Source organism: Eptesicus fuscus, chromosome 20 (assembly GCF_027574615.1).
Source record: "Eptesicus fuscus isolate TK198812 chromosome 20, DD_ASM_mEF_20220401, whole genome shotgun sequence".
In the NCBI taxonomy this organism is placed as follows: domain Eukaryota; kingdom Metazoa; phylum Chordata; class Mammalia; order Chiroptera; family Vespertilionidae; genus Eptesicus; species Eptesicus fuscus.
In genome coordinates, this window is record NC_072492.1 from 520,671 (window position 1) to 538,181 (window position 17,511).

Genomic DNA, 17,511 nt, shown 5'->3' on the forward strand with positions numbered 1-17,511 from the left:
GAATGCTGCTACTTGGTGCTTTTCTCATCCCCACACCCCATTAGCGCTCAGAGGACCCCATGAGCGCTCAGAGGACCCCATGAGCGCTCAGAGGACTCTGTGCTGGGTTAGTTGTATCTTCAGTGGCTTTTTAAACATTTCACTTCTTGGACATTCTCTTCTGTTGAGAAGAGACCAAGTGAACCTACCTTCATTTCAGGAGGAATTGCCTACTAGGCATTTGCCAGCTTTGCCCGCTCTTCCTCCTTAAGTTCTAACATTGCTTGACGAAGGCATGTAGGGGAGAAAGAGTCCCTCAACCTCAGACTCACCAGGAAGCAGATACACATGAGAGTGTGGAGGGCAGAGAGGAATTACATAAGAGCACCTTCCTCACTTCCATACAGCTCTGCAGAGCAAATTAATTGGAATTTTATTTATCTTCTGGTTTTATTGCGTAAATATTTATTTTTTAAGTGTAATTTTACCAAATAATGAAAACATAAGGAGATTGAGGTTAGAGGGAGGGACTTAAAGAGTTTATAGAGTGGAAGATTTGATACTGGAGAGGTTTATCTACACCAGTGATGGCGAACCTATGACACACGTGTCAGCACTGACACGCGTAGCCATTTCTGATGACACGTGGCTGCTGAGGCGGCCGCATGCCGAGGATGAAACATTTGCTGCTTCTGAGGATGAAACATTTGCAAAATAATGTTTTTTCCTCAAAGTGACACACTACCTGAGTTATGCTCAGTTTTTTGGTGAAGTTTGACACACCAAGCTCAAAAGGTTGCCCATCACTGATCCACACGAATAAAAGAGTAAGATGCAAATTGACTGTACCTTCACAATGCCCACCAGCCAATCAGGAGTGAGTATGCAAATCAACCCAACAAAGATGGCAGTTTAATTTGCATACACAGGTGCTGAGCAGATGGGGGCATTCCGCACTGCCCCAGCTGCTCTGGGCCTCTGGTCAGCATGGAAGGCGGAAAGGTGGCTCTGGCCAGAGTGAAGGCAGTGCCGGCAGCCAGGGGAAGGAAGGCCCATTCTTGCACAAATCTTCATGCATCGGGCCTCTAGTTGTTTAATAAGGGTAGATTTACACAGAAATGTAATGCATTATTGGAAGGTATATGGTGTGTGAGGTTTGCAGATTGCCTCTTACCATTTCTGTCCTTCAGATGGAAATTCTCAAGTTCAATTTCTCAGAAAACTCATGCACCTGTGTAAAGAAGCTACTGGTTTCTTTCGGAATGTTTTTCTTTAAGATCATATGTAGTATTACTTGAAACCCAGGGTTATTACTAAGGTGGGCATTGTAGTTAATGGTGGTTGATGGGTTCTGATTTTGGGTGTGGTCCAGAGAAGGGGAGGTTTTGTAGAAATTGATTGTCTCCCTCTTATAGTGGACTCACTTTTTTTAAAAGTGTTCCTACCACTCATCTGGTGGGGGAGCAACCTAAAATATTGGTTCTTGGTAAAGGTTTGGATTTTCTGCATTTTGTTCCTTAGGATATTTTAGATGTTTAGATTTTTTAAAATTTGTTTTAAGCCATAGCTTTAAAAGAGTCTGGAGGAGAGTGCTCATAGCTAACCTGGAATGTGTACCTGCAGCATCGGGGAGGCTTTTCCGGACAGCTGCTCCCTCGGGAAGCAGGCACTGCTGCAGGGTCAGCCGTGCCTGCTTCTGTCTGTTTCCACGTCAAGTTCCTTGTCGTGTTCCCATAGACCACATCGGAGGTGGTGGGTAAATGTGCATGGAGCCCACACTGGGAGCGTATGCATGTGTGTGCACTGTCGCTTTGCTCCGGGTGGGAGTGGGTTATTGGTAACTTGTTTCCTCTGTGTTCCTACTGCCCCCTTTTGGGTGGAACGTGTTAAAGCCCATCCTGTGTGTATGTAGCCCTGCCTCTGCTGGTGGGATTTGCATCTGTGCTTTCTTCCTAACACATAGAGAACTCTGCCTCACTCTCCACACAGACAATGGAGCAGGAGAGTGTGAAATCAGGACGTGTGGCCTCCTAGGGGAGCTAGAGGGAAGTCATGGGGGGAAGGAGGCATTCTTTTCAAGGAGATAAGAAACACACTAAGACGTGTAAATCTGGAAAGTTTCAGAGTGAGATGAGATGGAGGTATTCACTAGTACACACGCCACAGGTCACACCTCCACGACCTAGTCCCTGTGTGTGTAGGAGTGTAAAGGATGACACCTTCTCTTCCCTTTTTCACGTTGCTTGACCTCCCTTCCCTCTTTGGTGCTTATACATTTGAGACCCTTCAGCCAAATCCTTGCCCATGACAATATTTTAGTTCTCAGTTCTCACCATTCCCTCTGGTCGCTGAGCCTTCAGGTAAAAGCTCAGAGCTGTGGCGTGGGGCTTTGCTGGGCCAGGTGACTTTCCTCCAACTGAACCCCCACTTCTGGCTCCTCGGGAACCGTGGGTGGGCATGATGCGGTGTGGAAGTTTTCCCATCTCTCAGTGACCAGATTGCAAATATTTCCAAATCAGTTTTATATGATTAATGTTACTGTGGTTCTTTGTTTTGAAATAAAAATTCTGAATGTAAAAAAAAACAAAGATAATGGTCAATAAAAATTTTTTTTTAAATCCTCACCTGAGGATATGTTTTTATTGATTTTTTAAGAGACAGAAAGGGATAGAGAGAAAAAAAATTGATGAAAGAGAGAAACATCAATGGGTTGCCTCTCCTATTCCCCCACTAGGGATCCAACAGGAAACCTAGGTATATGTCCTGACTGGGAATTGAACCCTTCAACCTTTTGGTGTAAGGAGCATCACCAACCAATGGAGCTACCCAGCTAGGGCCAATGCTTTTTTAAATGACGGAAAACATCAAACTCCAACCCCCCAAATCTCAGAGAACTCAAAGCAGGATAAATCACAAAACAAATCTACCAAAATGAACAAACAATCAAACAAAAAAACACTTCTGGACACAATATACTCACACTGCTAAAATGGGTCAGGTGAAAAGAATATTTCGAGGGCACAGGTTAGGAACAAAGAGGAACACAGCAGATATCTTGTCAGAAACTATGCAAGCCAGAGAGGATGGAGTAACAGCCTTAAAGCGCCGGAAGAAAGAGACTGGCAGCCCAAAGTTTATGCCCAGAAAAATTATTTTTTGAAAATGGAAGAGAAATAAAGCCTTTTCAAATGAACCCAAATTGAGAATTCATTTTCCACAGATTTGTTTGCACTATAAGAAATGTTAAAAGAAGTCCTTCAGATGGAAGGAATGGCATACCAGACAGAGACTTGGATCTACACACACACAAAATGCGGATTTCCAGAAATAAAGTAAATATAAAAGGCATTGTTTCCTTTTTTTCTGTTGCTCTAAAGGGTGTTGACTCTCTGAAGCAAACCCAGCAGTGATAGACTGTGACCTTATGTGTAAGAGGCTGCCTGGCCACAGCAGCAGGAAGGTGGGGCGGGGGGTATACTCACTGTGAAGTGATACAGCATTGTTTGGGGGTGACTGTGCTCAGATGTGTATTGTAAACAGCTGTAAAAAATGTAGAGGCGTAAATGAAAGATCTGTGTTCTGAAAAACAGAGTGGAGTGGCTGGGGTGTTGGTCGAAGGGTACAAACTCGCAGTCATAGGTTTACAAGCTCCGGGGCCAATGGACACCATGGTGAGGGAGCTAGCAATGCCGTATTGTAACTGGAACGTTGTTAAGCGAGTAGATCTTCAGTGTTCTCCCCGCAGAGAGGAATGGTAATAGTGTGACAGGATGGAGGTGGCAGCTGATGCTCTGGTGGCAATCATTTTTCAATTTATTTTTAAATATTTTTGATTGGTTTCAGAGAGGAAGGGAGAGGGAGAGAGAGAACCATCAATGATGAGAGAGAACCACTGATTGGCTGCCTCCTGCTTGGCCCACACTGGGGATGGAGCCCACAACCCGGGCATGTGCCCTGAGCGGGATAGAACCCTGACCCTTCAGTCCGCAGGCCGGCGCTCTGTCCACTGATCAAATCAGCGAGAGCCATTTTGCAGTTTATAAATGTATCCAATCAATAGCTTAAATTTATACAATGTTACATGTCAACTATGTCTCAAAGCTGGGATAAACAAAGATGGGTGTTGTGCAGTCGGGCTGGGGGTGTGTAGGGGGAAGTGAATGGGGGGAAATGGAGCATCTGCAGTACTTTCAACAACAAAGATTTTTTTAAAGGCACATGCTTTGTAGTAAAAAAAAAAAAAAGATCAGTGTTGCCATGAAGTAGGGCGTGGTTGACAAGCTATTATCCACAGCCCAAATCCAAGACTGTCTTCCTGAGCCTTTTGTTTTGCTGCTGTTAATGCTCACCTGAGGACATTTTCCCATTGATTTCCAGAGAGAGTGGAAGGGAGGGGGAGAGAGAGAAACAGCGAGGAGAGAGTCGCATCGATTGGTTGCCTCCAGCACACGCCCCGATCAGGGCCGGGAACAGGCCTGCAACAGAGGTGCATGCCCTTCGCTGGAATGGAACCTGGGAGTCTTCATTCCTTGGGCCGACGCTCTATCCACTGAGCACACCGGCCGGTGCTTCCTTAGCAGCGTGATTAGAGCAGGTCATCTGTGTATTTTCTGATCTGACGCCTTCCGCTCCACCACGGCCGATGGGCTAGGGGTGTGGCCGCTGCAGCAGGGACTGTAAGGTCCACAAGTCCAAGGCGTTTCCTATCGTGTCTTGGGAAAGCTTGCCGAGCTGGGCCGCAGGGGCCGGGCCGGCACCGGGAGGCCTGAGCTGGTGCTGGAGCTCAGCCTGACGGCGGGCCTGGGAGGCAGAACCAGAACGTGTTGGGAGAGAGAACCACAGACGCGGAGCTGGATGAAGGGGCAGTGTTTCCAGCTTCCGATAATCTTTCCAGGAAGGGGGGTCCTGTCTTTAAAAACCCAAAATCCTAAACTTAAAAGAGCGATTGAGAAGCGGACAAAACCCTGATATCTTTTGTCGGATGGAAACCAGAATGGGGCACTCAGCACCCTCAGCGCGGCTCCACGAGCAGCGTTGGGGTTTACAGGAGGGCGGCTGCGTGCCTTCTAACCAGCCTTAGTCTGTGAGCTGTGTCCCCCCAAACCCACGTGTTGAAGTCCTGTCTCCAGAGCCTCAGACCATGGCCGTATTTGGAGACAGTCTTTACAGGGGGGACCTGTCGAAGTGAGGTCCCTGCGTGGGCATCATCTAATAGGACTGGTGACCTATACACACATCAGTTGGACACAGACTCGCTGGGAGAAGCCGTGGGCCCAGGAGCGAGGCGTGGAGGGAGCCAGCCCGGCGGCCCCTGGACCTCAGGCTCCCAGCTTCTGCAGGGAGGCAGCGGGACTGCGCTCTGGGCGCCTGTGCAGGTGCTGGCAGCCAGCGGGCCCTGCGAACCTTGGATGCATGTAGTGGGCAAGGTAGTTTTGGCTGGCACAGGAGAAATAGCTTTGATTTACATAATCAGGTATTTGTCTTACTGGGAAAATGCTTTTAAGAATAGTTATGCATTTTAAGGTTTCAATGCTACTAAAATATAGGCTTCAGTGCTAATAAAAATACAAAGTATAGGTAACACTAAAATTGTGAATTGCTTATTGTTATCAGTCAGAGTCCATAACATTTAGCATGAGGTTAAAGTAGATCTAGAAGAAAAGGTGTGTTAAGGGCAAGAAAAATATTAAGCAGCTAGCAGTGCGGGTTGGTGGCTAGATATGGCCAAAGGTGAGTGCAAGTGAGAATACTCCCAAACTCAGCCTGCCTGCCCCTGCCTGCCCCCACACCCCCACATGCACACACACACACACACACATACATACCATGTGCACACCCCCCATGTGTACACACACACACACACACCATGTGCACACACATACATACCATGTGCACACCCCCATGCGCACACACATACCATGTGCACACACATACATACCATGTGCACACCCCCATGCGCACACACACTCCCATGTGCACACACACCCCATGTGCACACACATACACACACATACCATGCGCACACACATACCATGTGCACACACCCCCATGTGCACACACACCATGTGCACACACATACACCATGAGCACACACATCCCCATGTGCACACACAAACACCATGTGCACACACACACACCATGTGCACCCACAATGTGCACACACATACAACCCATGTGCACACACATTCACACACCCCATGAGCACACACATACCCCATGTGCACACACCCCCATGTGCACACACGCACGCACACTGCTCTTTGTTCCCTTCCTGACGAGGCGCGATGGGGAACTGTTTGGGAAAACAGATCGAAGCGGCCCAGCCCGGTCTTTGGTGGTGGCCACAGGAGTCCCTGTGTGTGCCCACTGCTTCTCACCCACAGGCCGGCCAGTGCTCCGGGCCTGGTGGACAGTCAGGGTGTGGATCCTGGGCAGCCAGGTGCTACGACCTCGCCAGGGTGGACTCTTGAGCCCAGGGAGGCAGCTGGAGAGGCAGGACCCAGAGTCATTCCGGGAAGCCGAGAGTGAGTGAGTGGCCCAGGAGCGGAGCGGGGCTCGGGGCAGGCTGCGGGGACACTGCTGCAGGTGTGCTCAGTATGCCTTTATTATTTTATTATTATTATTATTATTATTTTAGTATGCCTTTATTGAGCAGCTAGAGAGGAAGGGCGAGGGCGAGACATACACATCCACCTGCTGCCTCCTGCACGCCCCTCCTGGGCAGGTGCCCTGACGGGGAATCGAACCCAAGACGTCTTGGCCCATGGGAGGGTGCTCAACCACTGGCCCCCCAGCCGGGCTGAGGCAGGTGTGTGGAGACCTGGGGCAGGGACAGTGCGGGATCTGCCCTGGCACGTCCCCCCCACCCCCAGCGCTTCTCGCCCCTTCTGCTTCCCTGTGCCTTCCTCTCCATCCCCCTCTCTCCCTCCCCAACGTCCTCTCTCCCCTCCTGGCTTCACGCAGCCAGACCCCCCTCCTGGGTGGGGGAGCACACAGCCTGGAGGCTGCTGTCCGGGGACCCCGCACAGGGCTGTCCCGCCATGATAGGGCCCAGGCGCCCGCACCTCCCAGCATGCATGGGGCCGGGGGACCCGGGTGCACCCCTGTGCTCCTGGGTGGGAGCCCTGCACTGGGGGAAGCAGAAGTTGCAGGCTTCCACCCGCTCCCGCTCCTGCTCCTGCTCCCGCTCCTGCTCCTGTGGGCCGGCTTCCATCCGGGGATCTGTGTGGAAGGAAAAGGCATTGGCCTTGGCCCCAGCCCTCCCCGACCTGCCGCCCGGGGACACCCTCTGGGGAAGCTGTCCTGCGCCTCACAGCGCCCACTTCCCCGTGGCCGGCTCCCTCTGCTGGGGCACCTGCGCAGGAGCGGCTGTCACCCCTTGGCTGACACTGCCCATGCCCCCAAACCTGGGAATACCACCTGCTCCCGGTCCCCCTGGCTCCTGGCAGCCGGCCCTGCCACCAGATGGCCCCCCAGCCCCCACCAGCCTGCCTCAGCGCCGGCCCTTCTGGATCACTGCTGCCAGGAGGGCAGGGGTGGCCTCAGGGGAGGGAAGGGGTGGCCTCAGGGGAGGGCAGGGGTGGCCTCAGCTCTCCGGGCAGAGCCTGGACAGGAAGGGATGGCTGCACACTTGTCCCACAAGCAGGGGAGGGCGAACACCCCCTCTTATGCTCACCCTGGGAGGACGCGGCTTGGGTGGGGCAGAGCCCTGGGGGGCACTGGCGGGAGGCCTGGTCCCCCCTCCTCTTGAGAAAGCAGACCATGGCCAGGAGGAAGCAGCAGAGGATGGCACCGAGGCAGAGGCCCAGCGCGCTGTAGACCAGGGCCCGCTGGTCCGCGCTCAGCCGCAGCCCTGGGGGCGCTGCAAGACAGTGGGCAGCTGAGTTCAGGGGTTCCCTGCCAGCACGCTTCTCCGAAGTGTCCCCCTTTTAGACCAGCAGCCCTGGCCCTACAGTCTTTCTTTTTCCTCATTAGGGTCAAGCGAGCCTTACGGCACCCCCGCACCCTCTGGGAGGCAGAGCCCCAGCTGCCTCCTCTGAGCCTCTCTGGCTCCTGATGCACCTGGTCCCTCCTCGCCGGAGGAGCCTGGACAGCAGGTCTAGACCAGGAGGGCCTGGGGGAGGGCACTGGCCGCTCTTCCTCTCGGGCCTGCAGTCTGGTTTGGACGCCACAGGAAGACCCAGCCCCGGCCAGAGCCCTCCCCTGGGACTGTCTCCCCTCCCACGCTCTTCCTGGGCTGGAAGTGGGGAGCCCCGTAGGCCCCACAGCAGGACAGACGAGCCTGAGTCGGTTTCATGTGTAAGTAACAGACTCGTCTGGGGCGGCCCACCCAGCCTGATGCGAGCCGGCTCCTTCCGCAGCATCTGCCCTCAATCTGCTGCTCCCAGGAGGGCTCTGCCACCCCTTAAAACCAGATGCCGTCATTCCCCCACGCAAGGTGCGCCCCTCAGGCTTGTGGTACCTCCATGAAGTGGTGCAGGGACCACACATCTCCATCCAATGTCCTCACGAGCGGTCGGTGCCCGCCCCAGGTCCTGGCAATGACCGCTCTGCCCGGGCACGTGCCCTGACCAGGAATTGAACCGTGACCTCCTGGCTCATGGGCTGATGCTCCACCATTGGGCCACCCTGGCCGGGCAACTTTTTTTTTTTTTTTAAATCCTTACCTGAGGATATTTTTTTCCATTGCTTTTTAGAGAAAGTAGAAGGGAGAAGTGGGAGAGAGGGAGAAACATCCATGTGAGAGAGACACATCGATTGGTTGCCTCCCACATGACCTGGACGAGGGTAGGGATCTAACCTGCAACTCAGGCACCTGCTCTGACCAGGAATTGGCAAAATGGATCCACCACTATATTAAAAAGATCATACACCATGATCAGGTGGGATTTATTCCAGGGATGCAAGGCTGGTACGATATTCGCAAATCTATAAGCGTGATACATCATATAAACAAACTGAAAGACAAAATCACATGATCATCAATAGATGCAGAAAAAGCATTCGACAAAATCCAACACCCATTTTTTATAAAAACTCTCAGCAAAGTGAAATTGAGGGAGCATATTCAACATGATAAAGGCCATATATGACAAACCTATAGCCAATATCATATGCAATGGGCAAAAACTAAAACCATTTTCCCTAAGAACAGGAACAAAACAGGGATGCCCGCTTTCACCACTCCTGTTCGACATAGTACTGGAAGTGCTAGCCATAACGATCAGACAAGAGGAGGAAATAAAAGGCATCCAAATTGGAAAAAAGGTAAAACTGTCATTATTCGCAGATGACATGATATTGTACATAGAAAACCCTAAAGACTCCACCAAAAAACTATTAGATTTAATAAATGAATTTGGCGATGTAGCAGGATACAAAATCAACACCCAGAAACCGATGGCTTTTTTATACACCAACCAGAGGCCCACCCACCCGTGCGCGCCTCGTCGCGCATGCAGCCTCCTGGTGACCGGTCTTCGGTCGTTATGGCGTTAGGGCCACTGAGTTTTTGTTAATATAAATAATGAATTCTCAGAAAGAGAAACTAAACAAATAATCCCATTTACCATTCCAACAAAAAAATTGAAATATTGAGGAATAAACTTAACCAAGGAGGTAAAAGGCTTGTACTAAAAAAACTACAGGACGTTGAAAAAAGAGATAGAGGAAGACATAAACAAATGGAAGAATCTTCGTGTTCATGGATCGGTAACATTAACACCATTAAAATGTCCATGCTACCCAAGGCAATCTGCAGATTCAATGCAATCCTTATTTAAAAACTAACAGCATAGTTCACTGACCTAGAACAAATACTCCAATTATTTATATGGAACCAAAAAAGACCCCAAATAGCTGCAGCAATATTGAGAAAGAACAAAGTTGGAGGAATCACAATACCAGATCTCAAGTTATAATACAAAGCCACCATAATCAAAACAGCCTGGTACTGGCACAAGAACAGGCATACATATGAATGGAACAGAACAGAGACCCCAGAAATTGACTCAAGCCATTACACTCAATTAATATTTGACAAAGGAGGCAAGAGCATATAGTGAAATCAAGACAGTCTCTTCAATAAATGGTGCTGGGAAAATTGGACAGATACATGCAAAAAATGAAACTTGACCACCAACTTACACCATACACAAGAATAAACTAAAAATAGGTAAAATACTTACATGTAAGTCAGTAAACCATAGAAATCCTAGAAGAAACCATAGGCAGCAAAATCTCAGACATCTCTCATAGCAATAGGTTTACGGAAACATCTCCTAGGGCAAAGGAAACTAAGGGGAAAATAAACAAATGGGACTACATCAAAATAAAAAGCTTCTGCACAGCAAAGGAAACCATCAACAAAACGAAAAGGGAGCCCACTGCATGGGAGAACATATTTGACAATGATACATCTGATAAAGGATTAATTTCCAAAATATATAAGGAACTCATGCAATTAACAAAAGACAAACAATCCAATGAAAAAATGGGCAAAGAACCTAAATAGACACTTCTCCAAAGTGGACATACAGATGGCCAAGAGACATGAAAAAATGCTCAAAGTCACTGATCATCAGAGAGATGCAAATTAAAACAACAATGAGGTATCATCTCACACCTGTCAGAATAGCCACCATCAACAGATCAACAAATGACAAGTGTTGGTGAGGATGGGGAGAAAAGGGAACCCTCGTGCACTGCTGGTGGGAATGCAGACTGGTGCAGCCACTGTGGAGAACAGTATGGAGTTTCCTCAAACAATTAAATATGGAGCTGCCATTTGACCCAGTGATCCCACTTCAGTGAATATATCCTAAGAATCCTGAAACACCAATCAGAAAGAATGTATGCACCCCTATGTTCACAGCAGCACAATTTACAATAGCTGAGATCTGGAAACAGCTCAAGTGCCCATCAGCAGATGAGTGGATAAAAAAGCTGTGGGACATTCACACCATGGAATACTGTGCAGCCGTAAAAAAGAAGACTCTCTTACCCTTTGAGACAGCATGAAGGGAGCTGGGGAGTATCATGCTAAGTGAAATAAGCCAGTCAGAGAAAGACAAGTATCACATGATCGCACTCATATGTGGAATCTAATGAACAAAATAAACTGATGAACGGAGTGGATCCAGAGCCATGGAAGCATGGAGCAGAGTGCGGAATCTCGGAGTGAAGGTGGGTTGGTGGGAAGAGATCATGCACAGGGTGATGACGGCCTGGGGAGGGGTTCGGGGAGGGGCTGGAGGGGTCAATGGGGAAGGAAAAGGGATGCAGGCAATACTTTCAGCAATAAACAATGATTAAAAAGGAAAGCAGAGCCTGGGGACTCAGGCAGCTGTCAGGCGCAGCTGTGATCTTCCTTGGTCCCGCCCCTAACTTCCCGCGGTGCTGGTTGAAAGGGGGTGCGCAGGGCTGCTTTCCGCAGGGCTCCCGCCCGGCTCCGGGCCTCCAGCATCCACAGAATGGACCGCACCAGGAGCCAGCTCGGCTCTCTGGTGACACGGTAGCGACGGCAGCAGGACCTTTTGTGTCTGGGGTCACATCCACCACCGCTCAAGTTGAATGCAGCTTTGGACAGTTCACTCCAGGCCTCAGTTTCCTGATCTGTGAAATGGGTATGATATTCCTCTCTCATCAGATGCTCGGCATCCCTGAGGAGTCCATGTGACTGTGTCTGAGGGCGGGACGTTCTGGCCAGCCGCCAAGCGTCCCACACCCACAGCCCCGCCAGCGGGTCTGTCCTCGGAGAAGGAGCCAGTGGGGGTAGCGGCGGGGCTCCCGGCTGTGGGGCATTCTGCTCCTCCCACGGAAGACTCTGGCGCATGGCACGCAGGCGACATCCCGCATCCTGGCCTCGCCATCTCCCCTCCACTGCGGTTCTCCGTGTCCTCGGGGTATTTGTTCTCCTGTTTGCACTTGAGGGGGGAGGGGTTTCTGCAGTCAATGTGAGCCTCACTGTGGGGGGCTCCACATGTGGGCTTCCTCACAGAGGGTCCCTTCCCAGTCTCTTCTGTGTGTGTGTGTGTGTGTGTGTATGTGTGTGTGTGTGTATGTGTGTGTGTGTGTGTATGTGTGTGAGTGTGTGTGTGTATGTGTGTGAGTGTGTGTGTATGTGTGTGTGTGAGTGTATGTGAGTGTGTGAGTGTGTATGTGTGTGTATGTGAGTGTATTTGTGTGAGTGAGTGAGTATGTGTGTATATGTGTGTGTGTGTGTGTAGTGTGTGAGTGTGTGTGAGTATGTGTGTATGCGTGTGTATATGCGTGTGTGTATGTGTGTGTATATGTGTGTGTGAGTGTGTGATGTGTGAGTGTGTGAGTGTGTGAGTGTGTATGTGTGTGTATGTGAGTGTATTTGTGTGAGTGTGTGTATGTGTGTATATGTGTGTGTATGTGTGAGTGTGTGAGTGTGTGTGAGTATGTGTGTATGCGTGTGTATATGCGTGTGTGTATGTGTGTATATGTGTGTGTGAGTGTGTGTGTGTGTGTGTATGTGTGTATGTGTATGTGTGTGTATGTGTGTGTGTATGTGTGTGTGTGTGAGTGCCAGTATATGTGTGTGAGTGTATGTGTGTGTATGTGTGTATGTGTGTATGCATGCGTGTATGAGTGTATGTGAGTATATGTGTATGTGAGTGTATGTGTGTGTGAGTGCATGTGTGTGTGAGTGTATGTGTGTATGTGAGTATATGTGTATGTGAGTGTATGTGTGTGTGAGTGCATGTGTGTGTGAGTGTGTATGTGTGTGTATGTGTGTGAGTGCATGTGTGTGTATGTGAGTGTGTATGTGTGTGTGAGTGTGTGTGTGAGTGTGTATGTGTGTGTGTGTGTGAGTGTGTGTGTATGTGTGTGTGAGTGTGTGTGTGTGTGTATCTCCTGTGTGTGTTTGTGTGTGTGTGTGTGTGTGAGAGAGAGAGAGAGAGAGGGAGAGAGAGAGAGAGGAACCTGCCTGACATGAGTTCAGAAAAGGGGGCGTGGGGAGGAGGAGACTGTTTCTAGAACACCCCACCCCCCACTCCACTGACCACCCAGTTCCACTCTTTCCGGTGTTACCGCTCCTGAGGTGAACCCCTGGAACCTCCTGGAAGCGCACTCACGGCTGCGGGCCCTGGTCTGGGTCAGGCTTCCTGGGCCGCAGGTCCTGCCGCAGCTCTTGCCCCTCCCCCTTCACAGCCTGCCTTCCCGAGTTGCCTCCTTTTCTTCACCTCCACTCATGGACCCTCCCTGGCTTCTGACCCGTGTTTCATCAGGTGGGTCTCCCTGACAGCTGGGTCCAGAGACCTCACCGCAGGCCAGGGAGGCGGAGGGGCGTGGCCTGCCCCACTGTGACTTCACACGCCCTGGGCGGGGGCACAGTGAAGGGAGGACACAGAGACCACAGTTCACACCCTGAGATCAACACGCAAAAAGGCCACCAAGGACCACAGCTCCGACTGCCAAACGGAAGGGCCTGGAGCAGCTCCTGGGACAGGGCCTCATTGTCCGGGGCCTGGCGGCGCTGGTGCCTGGCTTTCGTGGATGCGCTCACATACACTCACACACACACACTGCACAAACGACCTGCAAACCGTTCACCTGGTGGCTCTTCGGTCTGATCAAGCAATCGAATCGAAACCCCTCCCCGGGGAACGGACCTTCAGATCATTTCATAACCGACATTCCCTGTTGCTTAGGCCACATTCCACTTGCTAAGACCAGTAACTTTCCCCTCCGGACTTGCCCAGGATCCAGACCTGCCCAGAGAATTCCCCACCTTGCTCACCACCACCACCCCCCCCCACACTACACCCCCCGCCCCCACTACACACACCCCCCGCAACACCCCCCGCCCCGCAACACCCCCCGCCCCGCTACACCCCCCCGCCCCCGGCCCAGAGCAAGATGCCACATCGCATCTCAGTGCTCGCCTGCTGGCTGGCCCTGCTCACACACCCTCCCTCCCCCAGCTCCTCTGCACCCGCCTCGGCTCGGCTCGGTCCCACCCTGACTGTCCCAGCGGCTTGGCCAGGCCAGGCCCTCAGCTGTCTGGAGAACAGTGGGCCTGAGTGCCCCACATTCTTATCAGGTGGAAATTGGTTAAAATGGACCCAAGTGCATTAAAGGACTGAGAGGAGATGAGGCTAAATGTGGGAGAAGAGAGAGGCCTGGCTTGCTGGCCTCAGGGCTGGTGAGAGAGGAGATCGCTGCTGGTGCCGTGGAGGAACCCACAGCCCCTGCCCATTCCTCTGGTTGGGGGCCGCCTCCACCTGGGGAGGCCTGGGAATGCCCTTTAGAGGCCCCTGCCGCCTTGTGGCCAGAGCTGGCGCACATTTGGGCCCTTCTCTGTGGTGGGACCGACTCCTTCAGAGACCTTCCTCCTTGTTGGTTGCCATGGACACACAGACCTCAGGCTCTGCTCCTTCCCAGCATCTCGGTGACCCTCTACTGACCCCTTGGATGCAGACCCCCCACGTAGGGTTCCCACCTCAGGGCTTTCTCTCCTCACACCTCCTGGGGCCCATTCCTGTGGCCACACTGCCACCTTCTAGGCCAATGAAGTCCAGCTTCTCCAGGCGAGATGCTCCCTGAGCTCCGACTCGGGGTGGTCCTGGCGCCCCCAGGCTCAGTCTGTCCCTTGGGGCCAGGGCATCTCCCTGCAGCCAGTTCAGGCCCCTTGTCCCGGCTGCTCCCTGTCTCCCCGGGTAGCAGACTGGACCCTGTGGCATCGGGCAGTCGGCCCCTCCCGGGGCCTCTTCAGTGGCCCCTGGAAGCTTGCTGCTCTGCTCAGTCCTCTGGGCCGCCCCCGAGGGTGCCTGGCTCTGCCTGCCCACGCACCCCTCCCCATGCAGTCTCCTCAGGGAGAGAGAGAGACTCCCTCCACCAGCCCCGAACTGCGGGGGGGCTCGTCTCCTGGGCCTGGAGCATCCACGGGTTTGTCTCCTTGGGGTGAGCAGCCAGACTCCGTATTCCAATGTTTGAGGCACCCCCCTTCTGCCCACATCTGGGCAAGTTGGAAGCAAAGCCTGGGTACCCTCTCCTTGGGTGCCAATGGCGATTCCAGCTGCGCGGTCCCTCCCATCATGGGCTACTCCCTTGCCCACCCCCAACCGCAATGAAACCCCAGCCTGGGTGCCTGCCTGCTCTCTTTTCTTTTTTAATATTTATTTTAATTAGTCAATCAATTAGTTAGTTAATTAAATATATGTTTATTGATTTCAGAGAGGAAGAGAGAGGGAGACAGAGATAGAAACATCAATGATGAGAGAGAATCATTGATCGGCTGCCTCTTGCACGCCCCCCACTGGGAATCACACTGGGGATCGAGCCTGCAACCTGCACATAAGGACTGACTGGGAATTGATACTCAACCACTGAGCAACACTGGCCAGGCCTATTAATTTATTTTTTAATCTTTATTATTGAGAGTATAATAGATGTCCCTCTTTCTTCCCCCATTGCCCCCCTCTACCTGGTTCCTCCCCTGCCCCAGGCTTTCGCTACTCTATTGTCTGTGTCCATAGGTAATGCATAGAAGCATATAAGATCTTTAATCTCTTCCTGCCCCTGACCCCAATTCCCTCTGAGATCTATTCCATTTCCATGCCTCTGATTCTATTTTATTCACCAGTTTATTCTGTTTATTAGATTTATTTATTTTTAGATTCAATTATTGATAGATAAATATTTATTGCCATTTTATTGTTCATATTTTTTACCTTTTTCTGTTTTTTTCTTCTTCTTCCTCTTCTTAAAAAATACCCTTCAACATTTCATATAATACTGGTTTGGTGGTGATGAACTCCTTTAGCATGGTCTTGTCTGGGAAGCTCTTTATCTGACCTTCAATTCTGAATGATAACTTTGCTGGGTAGAGTAGTCTTGGTTATAGGTTCTTGCTATTCATCACTTTGAATATTTCTTGCCACTCCTGTATGGCCTGCATAGTTTCTGTTGAGAAATCAGGGAAAATCGTATGGGTGCTCCCTTGTAGGTAATTAACTGTTTTTCTCTTGCTGCTTTTAATATTCTCTCTTTGTCTTTTGCTCTTGGCATTTTAATTATGATGTGTCTTGGTGTGGTCCTCTTTGGATTCCTTTTGTTTGGGGTTCTGTGCGCTTCCTGGACTTGTAAATCTATTTCTCTCACCAGGTGGGGGAAGTTTTCTGTCATTATTTCTTCAAATAGGTTTTCAATATCGTGCTCTCTCTCTTCTCCTTCTGGCACACCCATAATGCGAATGGTGGTATGTTTGAAGTTGTCCAAGACACTCCTTACACTATCTTCATATTTTTGGGTTCTTTTTTCTCTTCTATTTTAAAAAATATATTTTTATTGATTTTTTACAGAGAGGAAGGGAGAGGGATAGAGAGCTAGAAACATCGATGAGAGAGAAGCATTGATCAGCTGCCTCCTGCACACCCCCTACTGGGGATGTGCCTGCAACCAAGGTACACGCCCTTGACCGGAATCAAACCTGGGACCCTTCAGTCCACAGGCCAATGCTCTATCCACTGAGCTAAACCAGTTAGGGCTCTTTTTTCTCTTCTGATTGGGTGTTTTTTGCTTTCTCATATTTCAAATAGTTGATTTGATTCTTGGAATCATCTACTCTGCTGCTGAATTCCTGATATTATTCTTTATTTCAGTCAGTGTGTGCTTAACTTCTGACTGGTCTTCTCCATTAGAGATCTTGCTCACAGGTAGCTCTGCTGGCCACTTGCTGCCCTGTGTTTAAGAACTCAGTCGCCATCCATTTCTCTCCACAACCTCTGATCCACACGGCAGAGGAGGTAATCATTGTCCTCGCCCCTCCCACAACCACATCAAAATCACAACTAAATTACAGACCCACCATCGAGGTCCACCTGGAAACTAGCTGGACAGAAGGCCAACTGAGGTTAGAAAGCAGCCACAGTGAGCCTGGTGGGAGGAGTGGAGACATGGAGCAGGCAGCTCCCACCCCACCAGGCAGCAATGAACCACCAGAGGCCACCCCCGAAGGAGCAAGGGGTGCCAGCCCCACACCCGGCTCCCTTGCCTGCGGCACCGGAGGAGGCTCCGTAGCATCTGGCCATGAAAAATAGCGAAATTGTGTACGAGTGACAGGAGGGCTGCTGGCGTCTTGGCGTTCCTCCTGATCGGCCCTCACACATACTTGCTCGCTCACAAGCTCACTTGCTCTCAGCTCCAGTGCCAAGGCAGCATCTTGAAAAGTGCCAGGGTCATACAGGGAGAAACGGAATCGCCTCGCTTCAGGGCGAGGGCGGGGAGCAAGGGCCAGGGCGGCTCTCTGTGGGGAGGGAAGGGCTGGCAGATGCCTTTCTTCTCTTGTAGAGCCCTCTCTCCATCCGGCTGGCAGGCACAGGCGGACACCAAGTCTGTGCTCTCCGTTAACATAGCTAACATGATATGCCCCACTCTGGCGATTCCCTGAGACCCTGCCCCACCTAACGTGTGCCTCCGGCCTGAGCCTCTTCCAGTGTCTTTTCCACATGAGTGGCCCGCCTCAGCTCATGCTGGAGACATTCCTAAAACCTTTCAAAGGCA

General features: G+C 51.0%; 1 protein-coding gene across 1 annotated transcript in view; it reads right to left on the reverse strand.

Moving 5' to 3' along the window:
• Positions 1-6,934: 6,934 nt before the first annotated feature.
• Positions 6,935-17,511, reverse strand: part of TNFRSF13B (TNF receptor superfamily member 13B) — a 136,495-nt gene continuing 125,918 nt past the window's right edge. The window contains exons 4-5 of the mRNA XM_054709324.1: positions 7,655-7,840; positions 6,935-7,200 (exon numbers count right to left, since the gene is read on the reverse strand). Of these exons, the coding sequence (XP_054565299.1) occupies positions 6,935-7,200; positions 7,655-7,840 (452 nt within the window). The remainder of the gene's footprint in view (positions 7,201-7,654; positions 7,841-17,511) is intronic.